The following is a 26,591-nucleotide window of genomic DNA, read 5'->3' as shown; positions in this document are numbered from 1 at the left end:
AAAGCTCCCCACAGGAGTTTTCGCACCGGAAGTAGCATATGCTAACGTGCACATAGTCAATTGCAGCCTTTTTTGAGAATACTTGTAGCCAGGTTTGATTCAACAGTTTCTGTGGCTTTGTTGGTTTCATTGGAAATCGTATACTTATATTGACACTTTTGTTCCAAATGTTTTCACAGTATTGTAAGTAAAATCACTCTTTTTTTAATGCAATTAGCCAAGGCAGGCGACTTTGAAGGAAAAGAGGCTGAGAAAGCAGAGAAAGACACACAGTGGGAGCAGAATTTTTCACTCTGCTTACATTCTTTGTATCGATTCAGAAACATTTACATGGAAAGGTTCACATTAGATTTTGCCAATAAATCTTTGAGGGTAAGGCACAGAAACAACAAAATGATCAAAGACAAAAATAATTAAAGGTCAGATATAAAGATATGCATTAATAACCAGCCCAAAAAAATGGAAACATCAGTAACCCCATCCGGTTTCCTGCACCAGAAATAAGTGACGCTGCCACAATACAAAAATGAACCTGGGAAATAATATTCACAGGTACATTCCCCATTTAAAAACTCTTTCTGTCTTTGATGCAATGCAGTCCAATTATAGTTCGATCAACCCAGGTCTAGTCTTGCTCCTCTTCGATCTCCTCTTTTTGAATGGGGAGGTCAGGGTTTCCTGCACCAGTGTCCAGCACCTGCAAGTTGAACAGGTATTTGAAGGAACTCTCATCTACGGCGTCCACAGACAGGGGGTTAAACCTTAAATTAAAAAACAAGAAGAACAAAAACAAAACCAGATAGTTAATTAAAGTAGTCTTTTAATTACAAATTTTAAAGGCTCAAAGCAACAACAAAAAAAAACAATGATCAACAGTCACATCTATAAAAATCTGTACAGCTGAGCATTGAGCAGAAGAATGTATGCTACACATGCTACCCATTGTCTTATTTTAACACCGTCAAGCTCACAGGTGTGACTGTTATCACCTGACTTTTATCTAAAACCATGTCTAATGCATATGGAATTTATTGCATTGATCACTGAAAATATTTGCATATGTTGTTCATGAAGTTTAAAAGTTAATTCACTAATAAATATACACAAAGGTCGCCCTTCCACTTCAACAACAGACACAAGCATTCCAGCAGCTTTAAATCGACTAGCGCGAAAGGCTCCCAGCTGCAAAGGGATTTGGGTGGAAATAAAAAAAATTCTTTTAAAGAGACAAAAAAGTCAAATGTGCCAGCAGCTGACACTAAAAACACGATGACCCTGGAAGGGTTCAGGACTTGTAAACACTGGCTGTAAAGCAGCCAGCTTGAGGTTATATTTGAAATGGAATCGAACAAAAGCCATGAAAGAGCATGTCGGGAGCCTCTTTCTTCTTGACTGGCCGCTGTTTCAGCTGCAGGGCTCATGGGTATTAGCCTGCACTCTGTGGAATAAACCAAAGAGGAAAAATTTGCTGAATGCACACAAGTTAGCGGCGATGGGGAGATTAGATACCCCGCTGCAGTACTCTGCAAAATGAAACTGAGTCAGAATTTTCAACACATAGCAAATTTTACTGATTAGTAACAGACTAGAGAACAACATTGTTTCTGAAAATGGTTTCTTTTTGTGAAGTAAAACCTATTCAGCTAGCATACATATTTTTTTAAATGATGAAAAGGGAAAAAACTAACAATGCAAATTAGCTTTAAAGTGTTGGGTCGACCAAAAAAAAAAAAAACCTGTGAAAGTTTGTTTCTTTTTAACTATTTTTTCCCTTGTGATTAGGGGAGCAGCTGAAAGTACCTGTGTTTTACATTATAAAACAATGAAAGCTATGAACAAGACTTTTGTTTCTATGCAGGAAGCAAAAAAGTGTTCTAAATTGTAGATTCTTCAAAGTAAATTCCCACTTTTTGCACATATGCTGAGCACTTCTTTGTTACTCTTCTTTCACTCTGCTCTCCAACTCATCTTAAACCACATCATTCATTTTAGGTTGTGATCAGACGCAGCTTTATCGCTCTGTCTCTTGGTGAAACAGCCCTCTCAGAGCCTTGCTGTGTTGTTTTTCTCATTGTTCCATTAAAAAACCAGATGGGACACCGTGTCAGCACAGGATGTTTTGGTCATTGTCATGAGCAAAGCTCCTGCCTTCATACTTTGTGTTGCAAACACATGTTGATACTATCGGTTCTCTCTGTCTCATAAACACACTGCAGCTGGAGCCAAAAATCTCACATTTGGACTCTTCAGATCAAAAGTCCAGATTTCCTCTGGTCTTTTCAGCAACTCAACCATGAAGAACTGATTTCACATAGTCTGCTCCAAACATTTCTGGTTGAGATGTGTCTGTAGCATAAACTCTGTAAAGCATTAATGTAGCCTCTAATCTCAGGAGCTTTTGAGTGCTGATTTTTAAGGCTGGTGACTCTAATAACACTTTCATTTGATGTTTTTGTGCCTAATCTTGAAGAAACTATAAAAGTTCAGAGTTTCAGAGAAAATTCAGAAATACCAAATCCAGATATGGAGGGTGTTTTGACTGCACTGTCTTTAAACAGTAGAATAAATTAAAATATATGTCATACGGGGTGTATATGAGGTGATTCAATCTATTGTAATTTCCTTGCACGTTCTTTAGGAAACTGCCTATGCAGTAATTATGAACTATAATGATGCGTCTGAAACTGAACATCTGATATGAAATCAGTGTCAGATGTAAACACTACACACCTTTTGTATGATGTTCCTCTAAAGAACAGCTGGTAATTAATTTGACACTTGATAATTCAGGCTTTTATTTCAAAGTAATAATATTTTTTCTGAAAGAAATTTGCATGCATAATGATGATGAAGATATTTTTGTTCTAGGATCAGTGTACATTTTTTTTAGAAAGGATATTTAACAGGGGGGAAAAACAAACAATTACTGTGCAGAAAAAATAAGTGCAAAATAGTGTTGATATATTGCATTTCGACCGGTCGGTCGGTCTGTCTGTCTGTCTATTAATATGATAGATAATCCTATCCTATTAGAGCGATTAGAACATGCTGTAGGTATTACAGGTACTGCACTGCAGTGGTTTGTATCATATCTATCTAATAGACTCCAATTTGTGCATGTAAATGGAGAGTCCTCTTCACACACTGAGGTTAATTATAGAGTTCCACAGGGTTCAGTGCTAGGACCAATTCTGTTTACATTATACATGCTTCCCCTAGGCAGCATCATTAGAAGACATAGCATACATTTTCACTGCTATGCAGATGACACCCAGCTCTATCTGTCCATGAAGCCAGATAACACACACCAATTAGTTAAACTGCAGGAATGTCTTAAAGACATAAAGACTTGGATGGCCACTAACTTTCTGCTTCTTAACTCAGATAAAACTGAGGTCATTGTACTCGGCGCTGAAAAGCTTAGAAATATGGTATCTAAGCAGATTCTTACTCTGGATGGCATTACCTTGGCCTCCAGTAACACTGTGAGGAACCTTGGAGTCATTTTTGACCAGGATATGTCCTTCAACGCACATATTAAACAAATATGTAAGACTGCGTTCTTCCATTTGCGCAACATCTCTAAAATTAGAAATATCCTGTCTCAGAGTGACGCTGAAAAACTAGTTCATGCATTTATTACTTCCAGGCTGGACTACTGCAATTCATTATTATCAGGATGTCCAAAAAACTCACTGAAAAGCCTTCAGTTAATCCAAAATGCTGCAGCAAGAGTACTGACAGGGACTAGAAAGAGAGAGCACATTTCTCCTGTTTTGGCTTCCCTTCATTGGCTTCCTGTTAAATCCAGAAATGAATTCAAAATCCTGCTCCTCACATACAAGGTCTTCAATAATCAGGCCCCATCTTATCTTAATGACCTTGTAGTACCATATCACCTTATTAGAGCACTTCGCTCCCGCTCTGCAGGCCTACTTGTTGTTCCTAGAGTATTTAAAAGTAGAATGGGAGGGAGAGCCTTCAGTTTTCAGGCCCCTCTTCTGTGGAACCAGCTTCCAGTTTGGATTCGGGAGACAGACACTATCTCTACTTTTAAGATTAGGCTTAAAACTTTCCTTTTTGCTAAAGCATATAGTTAGGGCTGGACCAGGTGACCCTGAATCCTCCCTTAGTTATGCTGCAATAGATGTAGGCTGCCGGGGGATTCCCATGATGCATTGAGTTTTTCCTTTCCAGTCACCTTTCTCACTCACTATGTGTTAATAGACCTCTCTGTATTGAATCATATCTGTTATTAATCTCTGTCTCTCTTCCACAGCATGTCTTTTATCCTGTCTTCCTTCTCTCACCCCAACCGGTCGCAGCAGATGGCCGCCCCTCCCTGAGCCTGGTTCTGCCGGAGGTTTCTTCCTGTTAAAAGGGAGTTTTTCCTTCCCACTGTCGCCAAAGTGCTTGCTCATAGGGGGTCATATGATTGTTGGGCTTTTCTCTGTATCTATGAAGCGCCTTGAGGCGACTTTTGTTGTGATTTGGCGCTATATAAATAAAATTGAATTGAATTGAATTGTCTGTTTGCTTGTTTGTTTGTTTGTTTGTTTGTTTGTTTGTTTGTTTGTTTGTTTGTTTGTTTGTTTGTTTGTAAAATGGCTCAATAAAGCCCAGATAATGTTTTTGATAATGATTTTTGGACTTTATGTATTGTTATCTTTATTTTCATTGACATAAAAATTAGAGATGTGCGCAAACAGATGATTATACTCTGCTGTCCTCTCTAGCCTGCATGGAAATATTAGTCAGTAAATGATTCATATTATATCAAAACTTGAGAAATGTTGGCACTTGGTGATAAGGTGTTAAAGAGGCTTGGCAGACAGCAGAACCTGTCTCTTTGCAGCAGGAGGTTGCAAACAAGTTGCATAGTAAGACAAATGGCAGCCATGTAAAGAAACATCGGTCTGTGGTAATATTTTCGAGGACAGGAGTGTCAAACCTGCCAGAAAGCCTAATCCATACCACTGCAAAATCTAAAAACTGCAGCCTGTCATCAATTACTCCATGTTTTATATCTCCATTATTATAAAATATTTTTACTGGTTCAGCCAACTTGAGGTCAAAGTGGGCTGCGTGTGGCACATGAACTAAAAAGAGTTTGACACCTCTGTCCTAGAAAATGGGCAGATGTATGTAGGCTGTTAGAGTGAAATGCCACTCGATTGGATCAATCTGTAACCACATTCTACACAAGTGCAGACACGTTAACCTGCAAGCAACCTGCAAGCAACCTGCAATTCACCAAACCAATCAGACACTGTGTGAGTGTGCTGTCGACACAGCAGTATTTAAGATATGAACTGGTTATCGATGAATGTGATTAACACTTTCAACTGACTGGAATTTTTGTACAAACAATGTTTGACACAATGTTCAGTTTTCTCACTGCTGCTGTTTAGTAATTTTATTTTTTCATGTTTTTCTTCATGTTTTCATTTTCTTTATTTTTTATAGTTCTGTTTTGTTTTGTCTTTTACTACAAGTTGGCTGTGCATATTAAAGGCTTTTTTTGTTCTTGTCCTGTCCAGCAGTTTAACGTCGGAATTGTTGTCTGAAGGCCAAAAAACGCCCAGCAAATTTACTTTCACAGGTGTAGCATTACGATATTCACTATAATGGTCCACCTGGTTGTCATATTTTACTAGAACTTTATTTTTTTATTTTGGATTATTACAACCATAACAGACAAGACTGGGGGACAGAAAAAAAAGAAAGAAAATGAAGAAATGTAACAGAAGGAGAAGGAGAGAAAAATAAAGGGGAAGAAGAGGGATGAAGAGAGAAAGGAAGAGAACAAAGACAGGGGAGGGGAGGAACCCAAGGGCACCCCACCCCTGCCAGGTGCCCGACAGAAGCAGGGAGCCTCTGGCGGCAAAACAGCACACACCTAAACATTCAAACCCCGGACACCAAAGACCACCAATGGCAGCAGGTGGGGGCACTGGCATGGATTGTGGCGTCGGGAAATAGGCCCCACACCTGGTTCCCCAGGTCTGGCATGTTCTAAGAGAGAGGGAGAGTCTAAGACCTGACTTGACACATAGACAAACAGTCATACACAGGTCTTGATGCATGCTCAATCATCCAGGTAAGTAAATCTCCAAAGGTTTATTCTGTTCATCTGGACGTAGCGTTTTCAGTGGGAGAAATGTTTCATCACTCATCCAAGTGGCTTCCCCAATCTTATAAACAGTACATTTGCATAATGACTGAAACTAGCACCAATCACTGGCCCACCCAACCCCACTGCAGAGGAAAGACTACACCCAACCCCAACCCAACATTCAGTCAACTCCCAGACTACATAAAACAATAGACACCCAGGTTGAGCCCATCCTCCACCTCTGGTAGATCCCACCCTCCTGCAGAGTGGTCTCCTCAAAAGTATAGAGCACCTGCAAAACATGGTAAAAACCTCCTTGCCAGCTAAAGGGGCCTCCAGTTCCACCAATGCACCGAATCCTCCTGGGCCAGGGACGGGCCCCAATGCACGCACCAACCCAACTTCCACTAGATGATGGAGCCAATCAAAGGAGCTCAGAGAGATTGGCCTGGTGCAGCGGCAGAGGCTGTCTCAAGACTGATATGATCCGACAAATGGTCTCTATATTGGTTTTAAGGTCTCTAAGATTATTTTCCTTTGTCGAGTTCATAAGGACAGTCTTCTTAGAGATGCATAAGGTGGCGAGAGCCATGTGGACTGTGTTCATCTCCATAGTGACATCATCTAGGCTGCCCAAAAAGCAAACTAAAGGGGAGGCTGGAATGTTACATTTTATACACTTTGATAAGTCTTCACATATCCGGCACCAAAACCTCTGAACTGGTGGACAGAACCAAAGAGTGTTGATGTAATTGTCAGGTGTATTGCCTTGACAGTGTGACCACGGTGCAGTCTATGTAGTATTTTGTATTTTATTAATTGTAGATTGGGGTTTCTAATCATTTTAGAGGTTTTTAAACATGTCTGATACCAGAAGTTGTGGTCAAAGCTGGCTGATAGATCCGCCTCCCATTTCACAATAAGAAGGGCTAATGACTCATCTGTTTTCAACAGTGTTTTGTATATTTTAGATAAGAATTGTAATTGATTTAATTAGGCAAAAATTCCTTTATTGATATAGACTATACTTTGTTGGTGGTCTAAAAATCTATTCTTGTTAATCCCATATTGTAATACTAATATGTCAAATGAAATTAAATTTATTCATTGAAATATATATTCCAAGAACTCAATTCCTTTACCTGCAATCTTTGAAGTCTAGCATATAATTTTTTTGTAAGATGTCAGAGTTGTTCCAGATAGATTAAGATTGTATATTAATATATATATTCATATTATATAAAAACATATTATATTAATACTTAATCTTAATATTTATGCTTTTAAAGCATACAAGTCATTTGAGCTAATGAATATTAGGCCCGAAATCTCTACATTATTACATAGTGCCTATTCTACGTCTAGCCGCGGCTCATTTGGAGGCTAACAATCTTGAGATGTATTGTAGCGTGTTGGCTAAGAAGTAATTGTGAAAGTTAGGCAGATCTAGTCCTCCTCTTGGTCCTATGTAGACTCCAGAGATAAAGTTCCACTTAACTCTATAAATGCTTTTTCTGTATCTAGAGACAATATTGTAGTTTGTTTTTACTGCAAGAACAGTCTATTAAATTAAGTAAGCTACAAGTATTTATTAATGAAGCCTCCCTGTTATTAAACAAGTTTGGTCAGGACGTGTTATGAGGGGTATCTTCTCTAATCTTTTAGGGCTTTGTAGATCAACATTAATAAGGGATATTGGATGAAAACTGATGGGAAATACAGTGTCTTTGCCTGGTTTCAGGCTTGACTGGCTGAGAATTTTGGAATGGTTATGTTATCAAGAAACTGATCAATTTCATCTTTTGATGGGTTTACCTCTGGTGAATATAAAGGTTTTTTTTAAAGTCCCTGAATGTGTTGTTCATTCTTTCAGGATCATAAACCGTATTCCCAGTTAAGTCTTTAACTGGGAATACTTAACTGTATTCCCAGTTAAGTCTTTAACTGGGAATACAGGAAATTTTTTGTGTCTTGTTAAAACTTTTGCAGTGGAAGTCTTCGTAGTAGAAATATTCTTTTCTTATCCATAATTTGATTTAATTCTAGTTTTGCTTTACATATTTTGCTCAACATTTCCTGTTCCAGCGAGGACACACAGGCTTCTTCTAAGGATTTAATGTTTTTCTCTAATTCATGAATACGTTTGTTTTCTCTTTTCATCTTGATGAGAATTAAATGACTTCACCTCTCCTCACAGCTTTCCCTGACTCCAAGAAAGCAGATGCTGATGTTCCAGGCAGGCCATTATTGTGTAAATATGAAGCCCACTCATTTTTAAAACATTTAATAAAATCTTCATCTTTAAGCAATGATGAATTAAATCTCCAGTTTGTGGCAGAATGAACTTGATTAAATAATAATGACGAGAGTAAGAGTGATTGACATGTGAGGAGAAAGTATATTCCCTACTGTTAAGGTGAAGATATTGCTGCATTGCATGTCTTAATGTGAAAACACATTAAGACATGCAGGTGTTTTAAGTTCATCTGCAGCTGTGGCAGGTCTATGAGTCTTTTGTAGTAAGACAACTTTTTTTTTTAAGCTGGTTAAATATCTTCTACTTTAAAGTTGTTCTTCTATTGCATATTTTAATCCATAAAGAAAATTGTTTATCCACAGAAGCTGTTGTTATTCATGTTGATCTTAAAGTATTTACTGGCTAATTTGGGTAAAAAGGTTTAAAGTTGTCTATTTGGGGTTAAAGAAATAAATAAATCAGGGCATGAAAATATACAGCTAAAGACTAAATATATTTACTTTACTTGTGAGTCCCTTACCGGAGGAAGATGCCTTTGATGTTGGGAGTGCCTTCAAAAGCTGAACCATGAATACTGGAGATGCGGTTGTTTTGTAGGTAAATGTATTCCAGGGACTCGGGTAGGTCAGCGGGGATGTGTGTCATTAGGTTACCAGACAGGTCCAGCGTCTAAAAATTAAAGATGCATAATTAATAACAAACCTCCTGGAAAATTTAGTCTGTATCAAACCATTAGCCCTACTTATCTGGAATGAATCATTCTTGGAATGAATGATTAATTCCCAGAATCATTACTTTCAAATTTTGCATTGCAGGTTTCTGCCATTGCTGGCAGTGTTATTGTGCTGCCTTATATTTTGGCGAAGATTACGGCAAGCATATTGTCTTGTATAAATTGTGATGGAAAAGTTGTTATACAACAATCTATTTAGGATCATTGAATGGTTTTTGCCAGCTGTAGCAATTCCTTAGATTTTTGACTGGGGTTATATCCCAGTAAATATTTCCATTTTTGTCAACATCAAGTTTTAAATAAAAAGTTCCCATTGATAATGTTACTGTAAATGTAAACAATACCAAGATCCATCCGTCATTAATTCAGTTTGTACCATCATACTATGACCAGTCTTGGCTTTTAATTTTATAACATCTAAATCCCTAATGTCCAACCAATAGCCACTTTGCTTGGTGTAAAAAAATTCTACGTTTGTCCTTTTCTGCACCATACCAAACTGTCATTTAGTGAAAGATCATGGAGGAACCTACTAAACCTTTATAAAGTTCCTAAATATTCAGATTCATGCAGTATACAAACATCATTGCCAAGCATTTTTTTTTCCCAGTGACTATCCCACTTGTGTCACGTCCACTCACTGTGAGCGCAGTGAGCTCCATCCAGGCTCCCTGGTAGACTGAGTTCAGTTTCAGCTGGTTATCACTCAGGATCAGCTTTCGTAACTTCTCCATCTTTGTCAGCGTACCATCTGGTATAGAGTTGATCAGGTTGTTCTTGATTTCGAGCACGTGCAGACTGCGAGGAAGACCCCTGGGCATTGAGGTAAGGCTGTTCCCCGACAGGTCCAGGGTTTCCAGCAGACGTAGCTTCCTAAAAGTTTCACGGTGCATCTTGGGGCTGGTAAGCTTATTGTAGCTGAGGTTGAGTTCTATCAGCGTGTACAACAAGGTTAAGTCGTTGCGGCCAATTTCAGAAATAGAGTTATGGAGCAGCATTAAGGTCTTTGCTCGCCGAGGCAAGCCTCTGGGAACACGCTCCAGCAAATTGTTGTGCATATGAAGAGTGTGCAGCTTTTTCAAGCCCTAGTGAAAAGCAAATTTAAGATTTCAAATGGGTGATCCACTGTTGCATAATGTTCATTGCCATGCTTTTGTACAAATTACTCCTTCCAACTTGTCCTTACAATTTAAATTGGATCATTTATATCATCCATATTTACCTGGAAGGCAGCTGGGTGGATAGAACGGGAACGAAGTTTGTTATTGTGGAGGAGCAGGTATTCAAGATTTCGGGCTGACGTTAGAGCATCTCCAGGGATACTGCGGATGTCGTTCTTCTCCAAGTGTAGCAGCACAAGACTGCGAGGGAGACCCTTTGGGACAACGCTGAGGTTGTTATTTGACAAATCCAAACACTCAAGGCTGCTGAGTTGGCTAGAAGCAAAGAAAAGGAAGGATATGATGTTGTCTTTGTAGGGAATTTGCCCTTGAAAGGATAGTTTTGATATTTACACAGCTGGCAATGGCAAGATGTTGAAATCTGTTTATTGATAAACTTCATGAGTGAAGATTTTTGGCCACCTGAAAGTCTCATTGTCCATGCCCTCATTGCTGAGAAGGTTGTTCTGAAGATATAATTCTCTGAGATTGGGCAAGCTGTCAAAAGCTCCTGCTGGGATTTTCTCCAGCTTGTTTCTCTGTAACAAAAGAATATTAACATTGTTAATGTAAGGTGGAATCACAAAGTTCAGCAACTGCACCCACAAAAAGAAGAAATCATAGCTGGGTTAAATTTGGCCAACCTCCCTTGATAGGTAGAGCCTATTGGTTACCTGCACCACTTCAAGTGTTGCTTTTTATGCAATTTTCTGAAAGTAGTGTTCGGTCTATCTGCACTGCAGATGTACTGAGACTGGATCTGCTTAAAGATGAGAGCAAACATCAAGTTCTTTTTTCAAAATGACCTGATTTTATAGTCAAGGATTGTCTGGAATGGAAAGCTGGAGACCAAGGAGAAGTTCTTAATCAAAAGGTCCAGTGTCAAAGTTCAAAAGAGGCACACCAGGAGCACACTCCTTGTTTTTTTGTGACATTTACTAAGTTGTTCACTATGATATCCTCTCCCTGGGACGGTCAACACAGAATTGTACTGTGACATTGTGTGGGATGTAGTATAGGCAACATTGTAAACTGGCAAACAGTTTGTTGAAAACAGACATGCGCAACACAATTTTTGCTCCCCTCCTGCTCTTTTTGCCTGAATTTGACTCCTGCTACTTCAAGTTAAAGGGTCGCTGGTTGAAACATGGGAAAAAATGTCTGTAGCCAGGTACACACAAAAATACACAATATATATACTACTTGTCAAAAGTTTTATAACACCCCAATTTTACCAGTTTTTTATTGGAAATTACGCAGTTTAATGTCTCATTGCACTTTGAAATGAAAGAATAGTACAAATAAGAAATTGGAGTTAAAAAAAATTATGCAATCAATTTATAGACAAAAATGTATTCTAAACTTTTGACCCTTCAAAGTAACCACCTTTGGCAGATATAACAGCTGAACACACCCGTGGCATTCTTTATACAACAGAAATCCAATATTCTTCAGAAAGTTCTTCCCATATCTGTTGCTGACGTTCCCATAAATGTGTGGCACTTGTAGACTGCTTTGCTTTCACACTTCTGTCCAGTTCATGCCAGACCAGCTCGATGGGGTTTAATACCAGAGATTGTGCCGGCCACTTCATATTTTCAAGCTTACCATCTTGTTCTTTTTACCTCAGGGTAGGCATGGCTTGGACTTGTTTTGGGTCATTATCTTGCTGCAGGATGAACCCCTGACCAACTAGGCGCATACCAGTGGGTACTGCATGGCGCTGCAGAATGCAGTGGTAGATTTTGGGTCGGGGAGCTTCTCACTCTATACAAGTCTTCCAGTCTTCAGTAGTCCAATGGTGCTGTTTCATGGTCCAGGCAAGTCTCTTTGTCTTATTCTGTCATCTTAGCAATGGCTTTCTTTCTGCAACGTGTCCTGTCAAACCCACAGCACAAAGTCTTCTCTTCACAGCTGAAGCTGAGACTTGCTTACCAGAGATGGGCAGTAACGCGTTACCCGATTACTTTTTTCAAGTAACGAGTAAAGTAAGGGATTACTATTGCAAAAACGGTAATTAGATTACCGTTACTTTCCCGTAGGAACGCTGCGTTACTGCGTTACTAAAACCGTGATTTTTTTGCGAGAATGTCTCATGACAATGACGTAAGCGAGTGCGACGTTAGTGACAACAGCTGTGTGCAGATCAACAATGGATAATATATTGAGTGGGGAGAGAGTATGAGCGTGCAGCGTTTAAAGCGTGGAAGTACTGACCTTATTTTGAGTTTGATTCCATAAAAAGTGACAAAAACATTAGTGTCCGTTGTGCGTGGGAAGAAAACTTCTTTTTACAGCGAAAAAAATCCCCTAAACCTCCAAGCAAGCACCGAGTGCACTACGACGTAATGGGAAATTCACAGAGAAACTCGCAGATTCTTCCACTGCACACCTGCACCAGGGTGAACCTCCGCCTACCCTACTCCTGCTTTACAGGTGAAAATAGAGCAACAGGACCGCTAGTCTTTGATTTTATTTATTTTCTGCTGTGTTTTACTTGCATCTATTTGAAAGAGTGAGTGTAAACACAAAAAAAAAAAAATTATGTGCTGGAATGTGCAGAAAATAGGTTTAAATATTAAACAAATTTCTTCCAGTCAGAGAATGTTGCATATAATTAAATTTTTGCTTGATGCATAAAGTTAAAAGATTAAAACTGATAAAACAAGTTTTAAAAAGAGACTTTTCCATTTGATTACATTTTGTATGATGGATTATGTAGAAAAAGTAGAATTGGCTGAAAGATCTATCACTTTATTACCTATTCAGGTTGTAAATTGTGTTTTTAAAAAGTAACTAAGTAACTAAGTAATTAATTACTTTTTAAAATAAGTAATCAGTAAAGTAACAGGATTACTTTTTGGGGGAAGTAATCAGTAATTAGTTACTGATTACTTTTTTCAAGTAACTTGACCAACACTGTTGCTTACTATGACCACTATTAAGCTGTGCTTGAAGCTGTTGCACTGTGAGCCCCCTATCACGCAAGCTGTTTACTCTCCAAAACTTGTCGTCTGCTTCAGGTGTGGCTCTGGGTCTGCCAGACGTCTTCCTGTCAGAGTTTGCCCCAGGTTCTGAGTGCCTTTTCATGGTGAAGGAATCTGTACTTACTGACACCTTAACTTTCTTTGCAATTTCTCTGTAGGAAAGACCTACACGTCTGTCTTCCATTGTTAATTGCCTTTTTTATTACCATTTTAGTAGCAACACACACACTACTGTCTGCAGTACAATACTGTTCAACTGATGCTCACAAGGGTATGGTACCACAGTGTTTTCCAACACTGGGGTTCTAAGTGATCAAGAAAAGTTGGAACATTTGTAGGAATTACTAGCACCAGTTTTCAAGGCTTGTTCAACCTCCATTGCCGCAGAACAGCTTTAAATTGTTAACCCATTTTGTGTTCCCTGAAAAAGGCCTTTTTGTACAGTTCTGAAATGTACATTAATTTTCCGTTTTAGGTAACCTTACCTTTTTTTATAACCCCTGGCATTTCACCACTTACCTTTGTGCCATTTCAAGATATTAATTGGACTTGAATAACTTGAACTACAATAAATAACTGAAAAAATTGGGGTGTACTAAAACTTTTAACCAGTAGTGTATGTGTGCATACCATAGATATGTAAAGCACTTGAAATGTTGCAGTGATGCCCAAGGTGACTACCTACAGGCCAAATTTAATTCAGGTAAGGTTTTTGCATTTTTATGTACCAAGCTTTCGTTTAGGATTACATCTGTACATTTATGAATTAAACAAACATCTTAAACCCACTACTGTCCAAGTATAATGCGATGTTAAACCTTCAGATGAAGACGGTAAAGAGTCGGAGGCAGGTTCTTGGGAACAACCCTCAAGAAGTTGCTAGACATGGTTAGGATCTCCAGGTTGTCAGAAGCATTGAACATATGTTCAGGGAGACCTGCATCAGTCAGCTTGTTGTTATGGAGATACACAGACCTGGGGACCATGACCATGAGACGTGTTAACTGAGTAACTCAAGTTATCTGGGGTGAATTTACACAAACATGCACATCTCTTACCTCAGCTTTGGCTTATGACCAAATGTATATGGAAAGATCCTTGTAAGCTGATTAGCAGCGAAATCAGCACTGACCAAAGACGGGGGCAGGACCTTTGGTGCTAAGGTGAGCTGCAAGCACAAAAAACCATGACAGGATATGATGTTGAGCATTTTTAATTAAAATATCAAGTGATATGGTATACTGTGGAGTTATTTGTACTATCAGACCAAGAATATTGTGCTCCAGTTTTAGTGAGTATGATCCTTATATTTTATTTGAATATTATTTATCAACCCATCTCTGTGCAATGCACCCATAGATTATACATCTGTCTTAATGACAAAGCTTGCTAGCACTGCCTGATCCAAATATCCAAATACTGTCAGTGGTCAAAACGTTATGTCATATATATATATATATATATATATATATATATATATATATATATATATATATACATATATATACATATATATACATATACATATATATACATATACATATGTATATATATACATATATATCAAGATGAATTGACAGCTCAGTTCTTCTCTTCACATTAGTGCTCAGAACATACAGCTGCAGATCTCTGATGAGACCAACCATCTATTCCAGCTAGAACAGATGGATGGAGAAAAAAAACAAATTTTTCCAAAAAGGCCCCAGCTAGATGGTAGAGTCCAAATGAGCACCTTCTTGCTCTGAGGCAATTGTGCTAGCAACTGCAACATCTTGCAGATGAGATGATTAATAAAACATTGGTCATTGAGGATGTCTCCTCTTTAGGAAGCTAAAGCCCAGATATTCTATCTCAAGCTCCCTCCCTAGGCCTGGCTCGAGTGGGACCCGGTAACCCTATCCCGGGCGGGGTAATTCGGTTCCTTTGTTTGTTTGTTTTTTCATTTAATAGCGGTCATCTGAATCACTCTTTTACTTGCTCCTCACACAGAACCTATTTGCCTTGGGTAGCCTCTGATAATATAATCAGCGAGACACACACAAACCCCTGACCACGATAAGGTGGCAATTCATGGAGGGGCTACCCCAAATTAATATGACACAATTATTAGTGTGATAACAAGAAAACACACTTAAGATAATGATCACAGATCTCACTAAATATTTTACTATGCTTTGAAGATTAAACGATCATTTCTATTTATTTTATGCTTTTAACATCTTTCCCGGTCATGTTGTTCTATGGAGCTATTGCACTTGAAACGACAAGCCCTGCAAAATTATATCCATACAGTATATATTGGGACAACTACAGCAATGTCGTGTAGCTTAAAAAATATTTTTACATGAATCATGTCAAATCTTTTCAGTGCAGTTCATTTGCTTTAATAAAACCTTAAAAAATAGAGATATGGCATATCTGAAAATGTTAATGGGCATAGTGTTTGATCCTATGGCTTGTTCTGTAAGGCATTTATTGTTTTATTTATTATGTATTTTTTGATACAAGGACTTAATGAATACAGGCATACTGTCATCCCAAATATGTGTGGCATAAAAGCCATGTTTTCCTCATTTTTGTCATCCCCTGCTGAAAACTAACACTACAGTGTGCACAATAACAGGAAATTGAAAAATGAGAGAAGCATCACTGAGATTAGATGTTCATTTGAAGCGCTCTCCTTCATAATGTGGTTTATGGATTAAAGTAGCATCGGTGTCTTTAAAGATTAGCAAGAATTTAAAAATCCTCTATTCTTTTCAGATCCTATGTTGTGAGGGCACAAATAAATCCATCCATCCTTTTTCTCTTGTTCCCTGTGACTGAAAGGTCAGTAACATTTTAGCTCCAAACAGATGGCACAGTCATACTGGAAGAGATCACAAGCATAAGCTTGTACACACTATATGAGCAGCAACTATACAACCTCCCTCTGTTAGCTGACACTGGCAGTCAAGCAGAATACAACTGAGAGAAATATCTAAACTCCCGCTGTATGACTCACCTTGTTATTTGCCAAGTATAAATAAGCCAGTTGTTCGAGCATCTCAAACCCTTCATCTTCAAGGCCTGTTGAAAAGAAACAAGGATTTTTGACACATTGTTCTTGACTTCCACCCTTTAACAGAATAAAACATATTTACCATTGTAACCAGACCTGTATCACTTATCAGTTTTGGCACTGGTCCCAATATTGACCTGAGGATTGTAGATTTTAGAAGAAATGGTATTAGTTGCAGGTTTGTCGATCATAAGATTGTGGCTTATGTCCTGTTTGGACCTTTGTGCTTTGCAGTTTTGGGGGGTTTTGTACACTCATTGTTTACTTTCACATTCACCCACTTGTTAGGCACTACAAACCAGTTCATTAGGGTTTGGAAAAGACGGTGGTCTTTCTTTTTGATAAATTATCATTTTAGAGAGACTCCCTAATTACATAATACCAGCAACTTTGACAAAATGGTGCTATTTTTGCCTTGGGAATCAAGAATATCCTGTTTTGTTTCAAATTTATGTATGTTTATGAAAGCTGGAGGTGTATGCACAATTAAAATCCTTTGAACTTGCTGAATTTTCTACCAGTTTGTAAGCAGTTTGGGATTTCTGCTTGAATTTTGTGTTTTTCCACGGGCCACCGTGACACACTCTTAATTAAGTAGGAAAAGGTTCAGGCACCCAAGAGGGTGGTTAATCATTTTAAGTGAGTAAATGAATATTTTCTGATAGTTAGTTTGAAAATGTGTTAAAATATTTTGATCAAAACAAACACTTTTGTTGGATAGATACCACATGGTAACCCAGATCTTTTCCATTGTGGCACTTTGATCTTATATTTACCAAAAAGGGTTCCATTACGGCAACATTTTTTATTCAACATTAGCAATAAAAACAGAAGCCAGCTGCTAGCACAGCTGGCTAGGGACAGAAAAACCCTTTAAGCTGTCTGTTCATCTTAACAGCAGCATGATCCAGAATAATATTAACCAATATTTATGGAGTTAGACCAATGAGACCATCACAGGAGAACACAGAGGCTGAGCCAGTAGGAGAAAACAGTTGGCAGGTGTGACGTTTGTTTGTTTGTCTCTGTTTTTAATGGCAGTGCAAAGTTAAAACTGAGCAGGAAGGGTGCTAGAGTATCAAAGTTACACTGTGACAGAACAAAAACCCTAACTGTAGCTACATGACACAGTCAAACAGCATTTTGTTAGCAGTGTCTGAATAACAGTAAGGACCACATCTCCATCCAGCTGATCCAAGTGAAATTGGTAAGTTTACAATTAATTGCCCCTTGGGGATAAATAAAGTCTTTCTGATTGTGATTTTGATTCTGACATCTTTAATATTCTGCAGCTGTAAGCATCTAATCAATTATTTATCTGGCATGCTAAATGTAGAAGTGCTCTTTTTCCTATAATTGTTTGTTCAAGTGTTCAACAACTGAAGATGCAGGATTTGTGTTATCTCTTTATCACTTGTAAGATAAGGAGCAGTTCCTCTCCAGCTTTCTCCAGCTTAATTTTTGGTCTTTCTCCTTTTTTTCTGAGGATAATATGGCAGATATCTATAAATTACATGGCTTGCTGCGTGGTACAGCTGCCAGGTACAGCCAGTACAAGAAGTTTGTGCTTCATGTTTGGTGAGTAAAGTTACTGTATTTTATTAGTTGCTTACTTAGCAAAAAGTAGCAAATGTGTGTGCAATACACCCGAACAGTTTATAAATCCAGCTTGCTAGCATTAGCCGATAACTTAGCACACCATCTTACTGTGCACCAGAACCTTGACATGACAGTCTAAAACCAGCTTTATGGTCCCTATAAGACAGTAAGCTTTTCCAACTTTGCAAAACTTGTTCTAGAGCAAGGCTAAGACTTTTCGATCAAAGGAAAACTGATTCTTATGTTCCTATTAATTGTTATTCATTTCATGAATGTGCCTTTCAGCCGCGAGGACCAGTTGTTAGAGGAAATGAACAAAACAACTGCATTTCCTCTGCTGCATTCAGGTTTATTTTGAAGGTATTTTGGTACCATAAATAGTTAGTCAAATTATAGATACTTAAATCATGGCCAGACTAACTACTAATCAAAAATTCCAGACAGGCAAAAGCTCTAATTTTCTACAAAATGGGTCAACACAGATCGACATCTGAGAATGAAAAACACAAAAAACAAAAGGAATTTGACAGGGCCTCAGAAAACAACCTCGAAAACAAATATGTCTTGTAAGATGTTCCCAGTTTGAACACCAGGTTCCTGCTGAGTGTTTAGATTGTGTGACAGTGTTTACCATCTGAGGTGAGCCAGTTATTCTGAAGATTAAGAGTCTCAAGCTGATGCAGATGGGAAATATGCTCGACCGTTATCTCCTCGATCTTGTTGTTCTAGCATCAGAAAACACAACACAGATTGTAAATGCAGGATTCCAAACTTTGGTTTTGTGTTGGTATTTATGGGAGTACATGAAAGACCTGTAGAGAGAGCTGGCGGGTTTTTTCCGAGAGCTTAGCAGGGAACTCGATGAGGTTGACTCCGGGGCAGTCCACTACCCTCTCTGCTGTACAGCTGCAATCCTGCGGACAGATTTCCAGCTTAGATTTCATCACCTCTGTTGCAGTTTCTGTTTCCTCTGTTGGCTCTTCCTCCTCCTCTTCCTCTGGTTCAACAGAGGCCTGGCACTGCACCAACACCCAGGCCAAGAGCAGCACACTCAGGGCGTGCAGGATGGAATGCGTGAGAAAGGCCATCTCTCCTGTTGCACAAGAACATGGATAGTAAAGTTATAAACATCAGGTCAGTGAGTATTTTTTTCCTGGAAACAGGACCTCACACGCTACAGTCTTTGGCTATTAAAACAGTCAAACGTGGTTACAATAAAAATACTGTCTTAATTCAGCTAGATGTGCCATGCCATGTATTTTGTTCTTTATTGTTCTTTGTTCACTTTAGTTTACTAGATTTCCCCTCGTGCTTGTACCCCCTTTGTCCCCCTCCACGTATCTGTGAGTCCCCCATGCCTCGTTCCTCCTCCTCGTGTTTTATTTCATGTTTTCCCCAGCCTGTTATGTCTCTGCTCTCCCCGTGTTCTCTCCTCCCCTCCTGTCTGCACCTCTGTGTACTTCCTGTTTTACTTTGACAGTCTCCCATCAGTATGAAATTAAACTGGGAGATTCAAAATGAACTGACTCATGAGGAAACACGCGGAGGGGCACACAGTCATGAGAGAGACGGGGACATAAATACACAGAGGATTAACAAGGGACATGGGAACACACGGGGAACACAGCTGACACAGATAATCATAACGAGACAGGACCTTTAACTTCTGTCAGCAATAAAACTGTATTTTGAGTTCAGTCCTGCTTCCCATGAGTTTGCGTTTGGGTCCAATTCCTGCCTGCACACAGCCTAAGCATGACAATACCTGTGTTATACTGAAAAAGTGAATGAATTTTAACAGGTAGTGATACATAGATGTAAATTCTATCCAAATTCAATTTAATTAGATAGAATTTATTTATATAATTTATATTAAAAAAAAAAAACATTTACTGATATAATGACAAAAATTAAAATAAATACTAAAGTTGAAGTTGAGCAGCCCTTGTAACAGTTGGGAGGAAAACCTCTATTTCAACAAGAAGAAACCTCCAACATAACTAGACTTAGGATGGGAGCATGTCTTTAAGCTCTATCAACAGAGGATGTAAGGAAGGTTTTCTAACAGAAAACTTTCCTTTTTCCATGTGTGACCTAGTTGTAATCGCAGTTCATTGACCAGTCAGGTTTGAGCAGAAATTGGTTGCATGCAGGTAAACAGTCTATGTGGAGAGCAAAAAGAGGAGTGCAATTGCCAAAATATGATGTCAAAAACCACTGGCTGTTGTCTGAAAACAGTTTAAATATATCTGCATTCATAAACACCATGCACCACCATGATCATCATCTTGATCTGAGAAACTGGCTTGCTCACATACACTCCATGAATCGACTTTGAGTTTTTAGGGTGAGGTAATCAGATTCTTGACACCACTACAAAGAAGCAGTTGTTATATTGTGAGGAAAGAAAACAACAGGCCAGCAAATCTATAAATCTATAGATTTATAGATTTCCTGCAAATTTACCATCCAGTCCAGCAGAGAAACAACTTGTGAATTCATAGATTCAAACTTATTTTTTCAAGTAGCAGATTGTTTTGTGGTCTATTCCAGGTCACTAAATAAACTACACTGTGAGAGTTAAATCTCTGCCATCATCACACATTCTCTGGTTTCGTTTTGACTGCATCATTTCAAAGCTCTGGAAAAAGATATCAACAGCAAGCTGAAGAGAAAAGAAATTTCTTTCCTACTGTATGTTTCCTGTATTGAACACCTCTTGACAATTCTTCCTGGTGAGAGACAACTGGCAACCGGACTGATCCTAAGTGAATGACTAAAAGATAAGAAAAAGAGCCCTGCTTCAAGAAGGTGTGATGACTATATATGATACATAAGCTGAAAGGGGACTGTAGATTTTAACACCAAAATACAATTAAAAGTAAGAAGTACGTTCAGTGTGTAAAGCTGTATAATTGCGCAGCTGTTTGCAGCCTCTGTTGCAGCACACAGGGGCTGCTGAAATGCATAAAAAGAATATTGGGAATCTGTGTGCACAGTTTGCTAAACCAAGCAGAAAAGCATCTCGGCAGAACAGAACATGGCTGTTTCTCAATCAGTGGGATTTCCACCACCAGTGTGGTTGGCTTATGTTGGCTTAACCCTAACACAAACACATGTAATGGTTGTGGAAAGCCTTCTCATATTCTGCAGAGACTTCTACTTAAGTTTAGTAGAAAACTCTGGTTCGTAACCTTTTTAGCTCGGGTAGGATTTTAACGAATAGTAATGTTTATCTTTAAGTCAGCTATTTTCTAATTAGACGTGCTGATTAGTAAACAAGAACCAGCTGGGAAGTCAGAAACAGTTTGGAGAGGGCAGTCATTTTGAAAACAATACTCACTGCACGAACTATCTTTCTATTGTATTACCTAAATCAGGGGTGTCGAACTCCAGGCCTCAAGGGCCGGTGTCCTGCAAGTTTTAGATCTCACCCTGGGTCAACACACCTGAATCCAATGATTAGTTCATTACCAGGCCTCTGGAGAACTTCAGGACATGTTGAGGAGGTCATTTAGCCATTTAAATCAGCTGTGATGGATCAAGGACACATCTAAAACCTGCAGGACACCGGCCCTCGAGGCCTGGAGTTCAACACCTGTGACCTAAATCAAGCCTGTAGCTGTGACTTCACTGGCCAACAGGCTCTCACAGGACACTAATTAGTACAGCTACAAACATGAAGTTTAAAGCAAAATGGGTTTAGTTATTATTGTGATCTGGAAAAATTTGCAAAATTCCTTCTGCCTCGTAGGTTTGATCCAGAATCTTCATAATTAAGGAATGCATTGTTTTTAAAAAGTTGTAGAGATACTTGTGTTCTACAGAGGATGAATCCCAATGACTTTGTGTTCTTCAAACCTTTGCACTGATTCCCCTCTGGATGACCTACAATAACTCTGTCGCTCATCAAAAGCTTCAGACTGGGTTTAGAGCACAAATGTGGGACAAAAACTCTACTTTACAAACCAGAGATATGGAATTTGTATGGTGTGTGCATTTGTCAAGCAGCGAGTCATTCTACAATGTGCTTCACAGGCACTGACTTTTGATCAGTTATTTAAGAATGATAAACGTTATTCTTTTTCAGAACAAGTTCTCAAAGAGTAAAATTGTGGCTCTGTGCTTTATGCTAAGATATAGGGAAATTAAAAGAAACATTTTTTCTTCTTTTTTCTGTGAAGTTAATCTGGTTGAATGCTTTTCAGGTCTGACCTAAAGTAAACAATTCAATTAGCCACCTGGAATGGTCATTGTGTTAGCTTGCTTTAGAGATTTCCATACAGGACAATTTGCAATCTGACCTAATTTTCCTTAGTTTATTAGATTCTTTCCTCGGCCATGGTGCCAGCAGCTAAATAGTAAAAATTTCCAAGCGTGTCTGCACTTGTCAGATCATCTCTCTTCCAAAGTTGGAAATTTGTTCTGGAAAATTACTTGAGCTAATTAAGAAGCAAGGTCAGTCTGTCAGGTGAATTGTGTAAGAGATTCTTCAATCAATCCCAAATCATTGTGCAATGCTGACGTATTCTAAGTTTATCTGTCGTTTTTCACACATGTACAAGACATTGGTGCACATAATGTGAATCATCACTGTTGCTTTCAAATGCTGGCCTCAATTCATCAATTTGCACATTGTATTTCTGTCATGGTCCCTGGTCTGGTTCCAGGGGTTTTGAGTTGCTTTGGCGTTTTGGGATTTTTGTTTATTATAATCTTAATTTCAGCTTGATTTCATTATGATTCTAAAAACTTGTTTTTAGTTCTAGTTACTGTTTTCTAATTATTGAGTTCTGAGTTATGTCTGCACTTGATTATAGTTTTATTATTTATTTGTTTGATGATTCAAAACAAACTACTACTTCAAGATCCATTTTGAAGACTCTTGATTGTATGTATCACATGAGGTCACATACTATTTTAATATTAGCTATACTGCTCACACTGACCTTAAAAAAAACTGGATTTAAATACTTTGTTTCTTATAAATGAAACAAGATGCAACACTAACACTATGAAACTGTGCCCTCTGATTTCATTTAAAAGGTTATATGTATTTATCTGCAAGCACTCTTTAGTGCTTGTATTATGTGTCTCACCTGAAAGCAAGATCATTTCAATAATAATAATAATAATAATAATAATAATAATAATGACAATTTAGCTTTTTTTGTTAAAGTTCCTCCTTCTGTCTTGTCTTTATGTGTTCAGCTCTGATGTTTTTCATCCATGTTTCAGCATCTCTGATTTTTAATTATGATTGTCGTTCCTTTCCTGTTTTCTTCTGTTTAACTATTTTAATCTTGTTTTGGGGTTTAGTTCTGCCTGTTGATTGTCTTGATTATGTTGAGCTCTGTCTTGCTCCTAACCTGTCTCCACTTCCCTACTCAGCACTACGTGTGGTAATAGTCCCATCTTCCCTTCATCCCTTGACAGTGCATCTGCTTATCTAGCATATTCCCTGTTTGGTCTGAATTCATCAGTAAGCCTTTGGATTTCTGCTTTATGGTCGTTGTGGACTTTGTTATTTCTGTCTTTGTGTGACTTTCTCCTTGTGTCATCTTCTGAAAACATACTGGGGTTTTCAACTCTGCACTTTTTAGCTAAAAGATCTGCATAAAAAAGCAGGGTTTTTAGCATGACTGGTCTACCGTGACATTACCTGTCTGTGATACCTTATCTGACAGAGATCTATGGCTAAAATCAGGTTCCTAGCTAAAAATGTGTACTATATTTGAATGAATGAAAGATCAATTAACACAAAGTTAATACAAATACAAATACAAAGTTATGCTGGTGATTTTCCTTTGTTTCTGGGTAAATTTTCATACACATTTCTTTCTATACAAGCATATTATTATTGTTGTTATACCTGGCAAAGTGTTACCGCTTCATTTGATACATATAAGACAGATAATCAGACTGCACTGACTGAACCTGTAGTGTCCAGACGTGGGTCTTACATCATCCCAATGTTTTTTTAACTGCATACTACTGTTGCTGTTTCATGCATATAAACAAGAATTATAACTTCATTACAAAGGTTGGTATTTTCAAGATGAAGGAATGTACAAAGAAAAAATCTACACATCAATAAGAAGCTGATTTTATTACAGCAACATGATGTTCAGCTTTGGGTTTAACAGCTGAACATTCAAAACATATGCTATGGTACGAAGAGTGAAATGCACTTATAATAAACGTTTACATGAGATGTGCCACTTTGTCAGTTTTGTTGATCATTTTTGTAAACAGTCAGATGGTGAATCAGTATGAATTATGGGATGGCATTATTGTTACATGTGTTCTCTGCAGAAGGAGTCAATAATGTATGCAATGAAGAGAGGAGAGGAGAAAAACTCTGCACTCAAAGAACAGGGTAAAATGGTTTAGGTTTGCAAAGCTACATCTGAGCAAACCACAAGACTTCAAGAACAATGTCCTTTGGACAAATGAGACCGTACATGTTTAGTCATAACGCACAGTGCCACATTTGGCAACCACCAAACACAACAAATCTGCACAAACACATACCAACTATCAGGCACAGTAATGGAGGGGTGAAGATTTTGACTTGTTTTATACCCGCGGGGCCTAGGCATCTTGTGGTCATTGAGTCATCAATGAACTCCTCTGCATGCCGAAGTAATCTAGAGTCAATTCTAGATAAGGCTTGTGCAAGCACAATGAGCCTGAGCACAGCAAATCTACAACATGGCTAAAAAAGAGAAGAATCGAGGTGTTGCAGTCACCCAGTTAAAGTCCTGACCTCAACCTGACTAACATGTTATGGTGGGACCTTAACTCTACATAAATGAACTGAAGCAACATCGTAAAGAAGAGAGTGCCAGAAATGGATGATGTGAGAGACTGATAAAGTCATACAGAAAACTATTACTTTGAGTGATTGGTAAACTTTAAAGATTGCAACAATAAACACAGTCAACTTGAGGCTTCATAATGGAACTGTCCTAATGCATGGCGATGTCCATCTTTTATATACAGTCTATACTTTAATCCAAACTTATTGTGTTGAATGATTATTCAAAAACCAAACAACCCTTTCAGATAAAAAAATATATATTTTTGACATTTAGATACAAGTAGGCTGTTAAATACTGCAAGAAACAAAAAAGAAAGGAATAATTTAACAGTGCATCGCAATCCATTATATTTTTAAAGCAATTTCATGGCTAGCATTAATATAAAATGCATCATTCCATAACCCTTTCAATCCACTAACACTGAATCCTGATGCACCCTTCTGTCTAAAACAAATGAAACTGTGTCATGTACGCACCAGGTCAACAAGAAAAGAGAGACAGCTCTGTGTCTGAAACTTCAATCTTCACCAACTGCACGGTCTAGTTGGGAAAAGAACATTTATCACCCATGACAGCTTGATCTTGTTTCATTTCAAATAGTTTTTCAGAAGAACCCCCAAAATTGCAACAAAAAAATAACCTCAAACAAAAAACACATAGTGTGGTCTAATCTTTTCGTTTATAAGTTAAATAGCAAAATAAGAGTTCAGCCTTTTGCAATTCTCTGACAGGCGCTCTAGGTCAGCACTGCTTACATGAGACTTGTGCTTTGATAAAGCCAGGGAAAATTATCCTTCTAATCGTCTCCTCTAATGCTGGCAGAGGTACTCCACTCAAGGCAACTCTCAAGGTACAGGTATAAAAGCCATTTATCAGAGGAGCTCTTTCTGCTCGTCACTCCACAGTATCTATCAGGGGAACAGCAGCGCACACACGCAGAAAACTCACAGTACAGCATGCACACACCCACAGCAAAATGCACTTTGTACGATGTCGACAACAGCCAGAATCAAAACATCAGAGCATCCAGGGGTAAAGAGGAGTTTAAAGCAATCGAGAAGTTGACAGCACTATGGTACCTTATTATTTTAGACTTGAAGTGAGAACAGCCTTTAGATACTATGCATTTAAAATGTCATTATCTTGTTTTCATGCTGTTTAGCTCGTTCTCAGCAGAGGAGAGGCTGTAAAGTAGTTTGACTGTGCAGACTGTCTAAAATGCAGATACCAGAATGGTCATGCATGGATGAATGACACTCAAAGCTCAGTCTAAGCTCATATAAATGCAACAGCCACCCATAAAACATGCGGCAGTAAAGTCTACAAAGTAAAATGATGGTCTCCTGCTTTACTTTACCCCTTCCGAACAATGTTAGCTGAAACGCACTGAAGTCTGACTTCCAGTTCAAACACAGGCTGTCCCATAGTAGGCTTGGAGTCACACAGCCACTCCAGATACCCTCCAGATGTGAGAGCGAAGTGGGAGTGGGAGAGGGAAAGTTAAGGGAAAGACAGCCAGGCGAGAGTGAAAAAGGAAAGGAGTGAGTAAGAGAGACAGCTCTGACCTGACAGGGAGCCAAAAACACAAATTCTTTTCTTTTTTTCTCATATTTTTTCCCCATGTTTCCCTCGTTTTCTCCTCACAGCATGCCATTTCAGTTTAAATGTAATAACTTTGTGCTTTGTTAACTTCTGGTAAATTTGTGTCTGGATTTGAAAACAACTAAACAAACTTAAACTGTACAGCAGTGATTATACTTTCAGTGTGTAAAAAAAAAAAATCTTGGATGCACTTGCTCAATCAGTCTTGTTCTCCAGGGCACGTTGATTTATAAACCAGTGTAGTGCAGACTGC

At 38.4% G+C, this 26,591-nt stretch overlaps 2 protein-coding genes across 8 annotated transcripts in view; one reads left to right on the top strand and one right to left on the bottom strand.

The window, feature by feature from the left end:
• The window catches only part of s100p (S100 calcium binding protein P), a 320,093-nt gene that overhangs the window by 283,441 nt on the left and 10,061 nt on the right, over positions 1-26,591 (top strand). The window lies entirely within an intron of this gene.
• Positions 452-26,591, bottom strand: podn (podocan). Of its 7 annotated transcripts, none has more exons than XM_085150622.1 (12): positions 26,124-26,223; positions 25,213-25,276; positions 18,725-19,005; positions 18,544-18,637; positions 16,257-16,321; positions 14,311-14,420; positions 14,071-14,227; positions 10,689-10,804; positions 10,328-10,541; positions 9,747-10,190; positions 8,893-9,041; positions 452-761 (listed from the first exon to the last, which is right to left on the bottom strand). In XM_085150622.1, the coding sequence occupies exons 3-12, from the start codon at positions 18,998-19,000 to the stop codon at positions 626-628; spliced, it is 1,761 nt and encodes a 586-aa protein (XP_085006748.1). In that variant the 5' UTR covers positions 19,001-19,005; positions 25,213-25,276; positions 26,124-26,223; the 3' UTR covers positions 452-625. The 7 variants fall into 7 exon arrangements, with proteins under 7 accessions (XP_085006748.1, XP_085006746.1, XP_085006745.1 ...); XM_085150620.1 differs by having other exon boundaries at positions 26,094-26,210; XM_085150619.1 differs by having other exon boundaries at positions 25,492-26,203.

The sequence above is a fragment of the Neolamprologus multifasciatus genome, chromosome 23, assembly GCF_963576455.1.
Source record: "Neolamprologus multifasciatus chromosome 23, fNeoMul1.2, whole genome shotgun sequence".
Classification (NCBI taxonomy): domain Eukaryota; kingdom Metazoa; phylum Chordata; class Actinopteri; order Cichliformes; family Cichlidae; genus Neolamprologus; species Neolamprologus multifasciatus.
The sequence above is the reverse complement of the archived record's forward strand: the minus strand, read 5'-3'. Positions and strand labels throughout refer to the sequence as shown.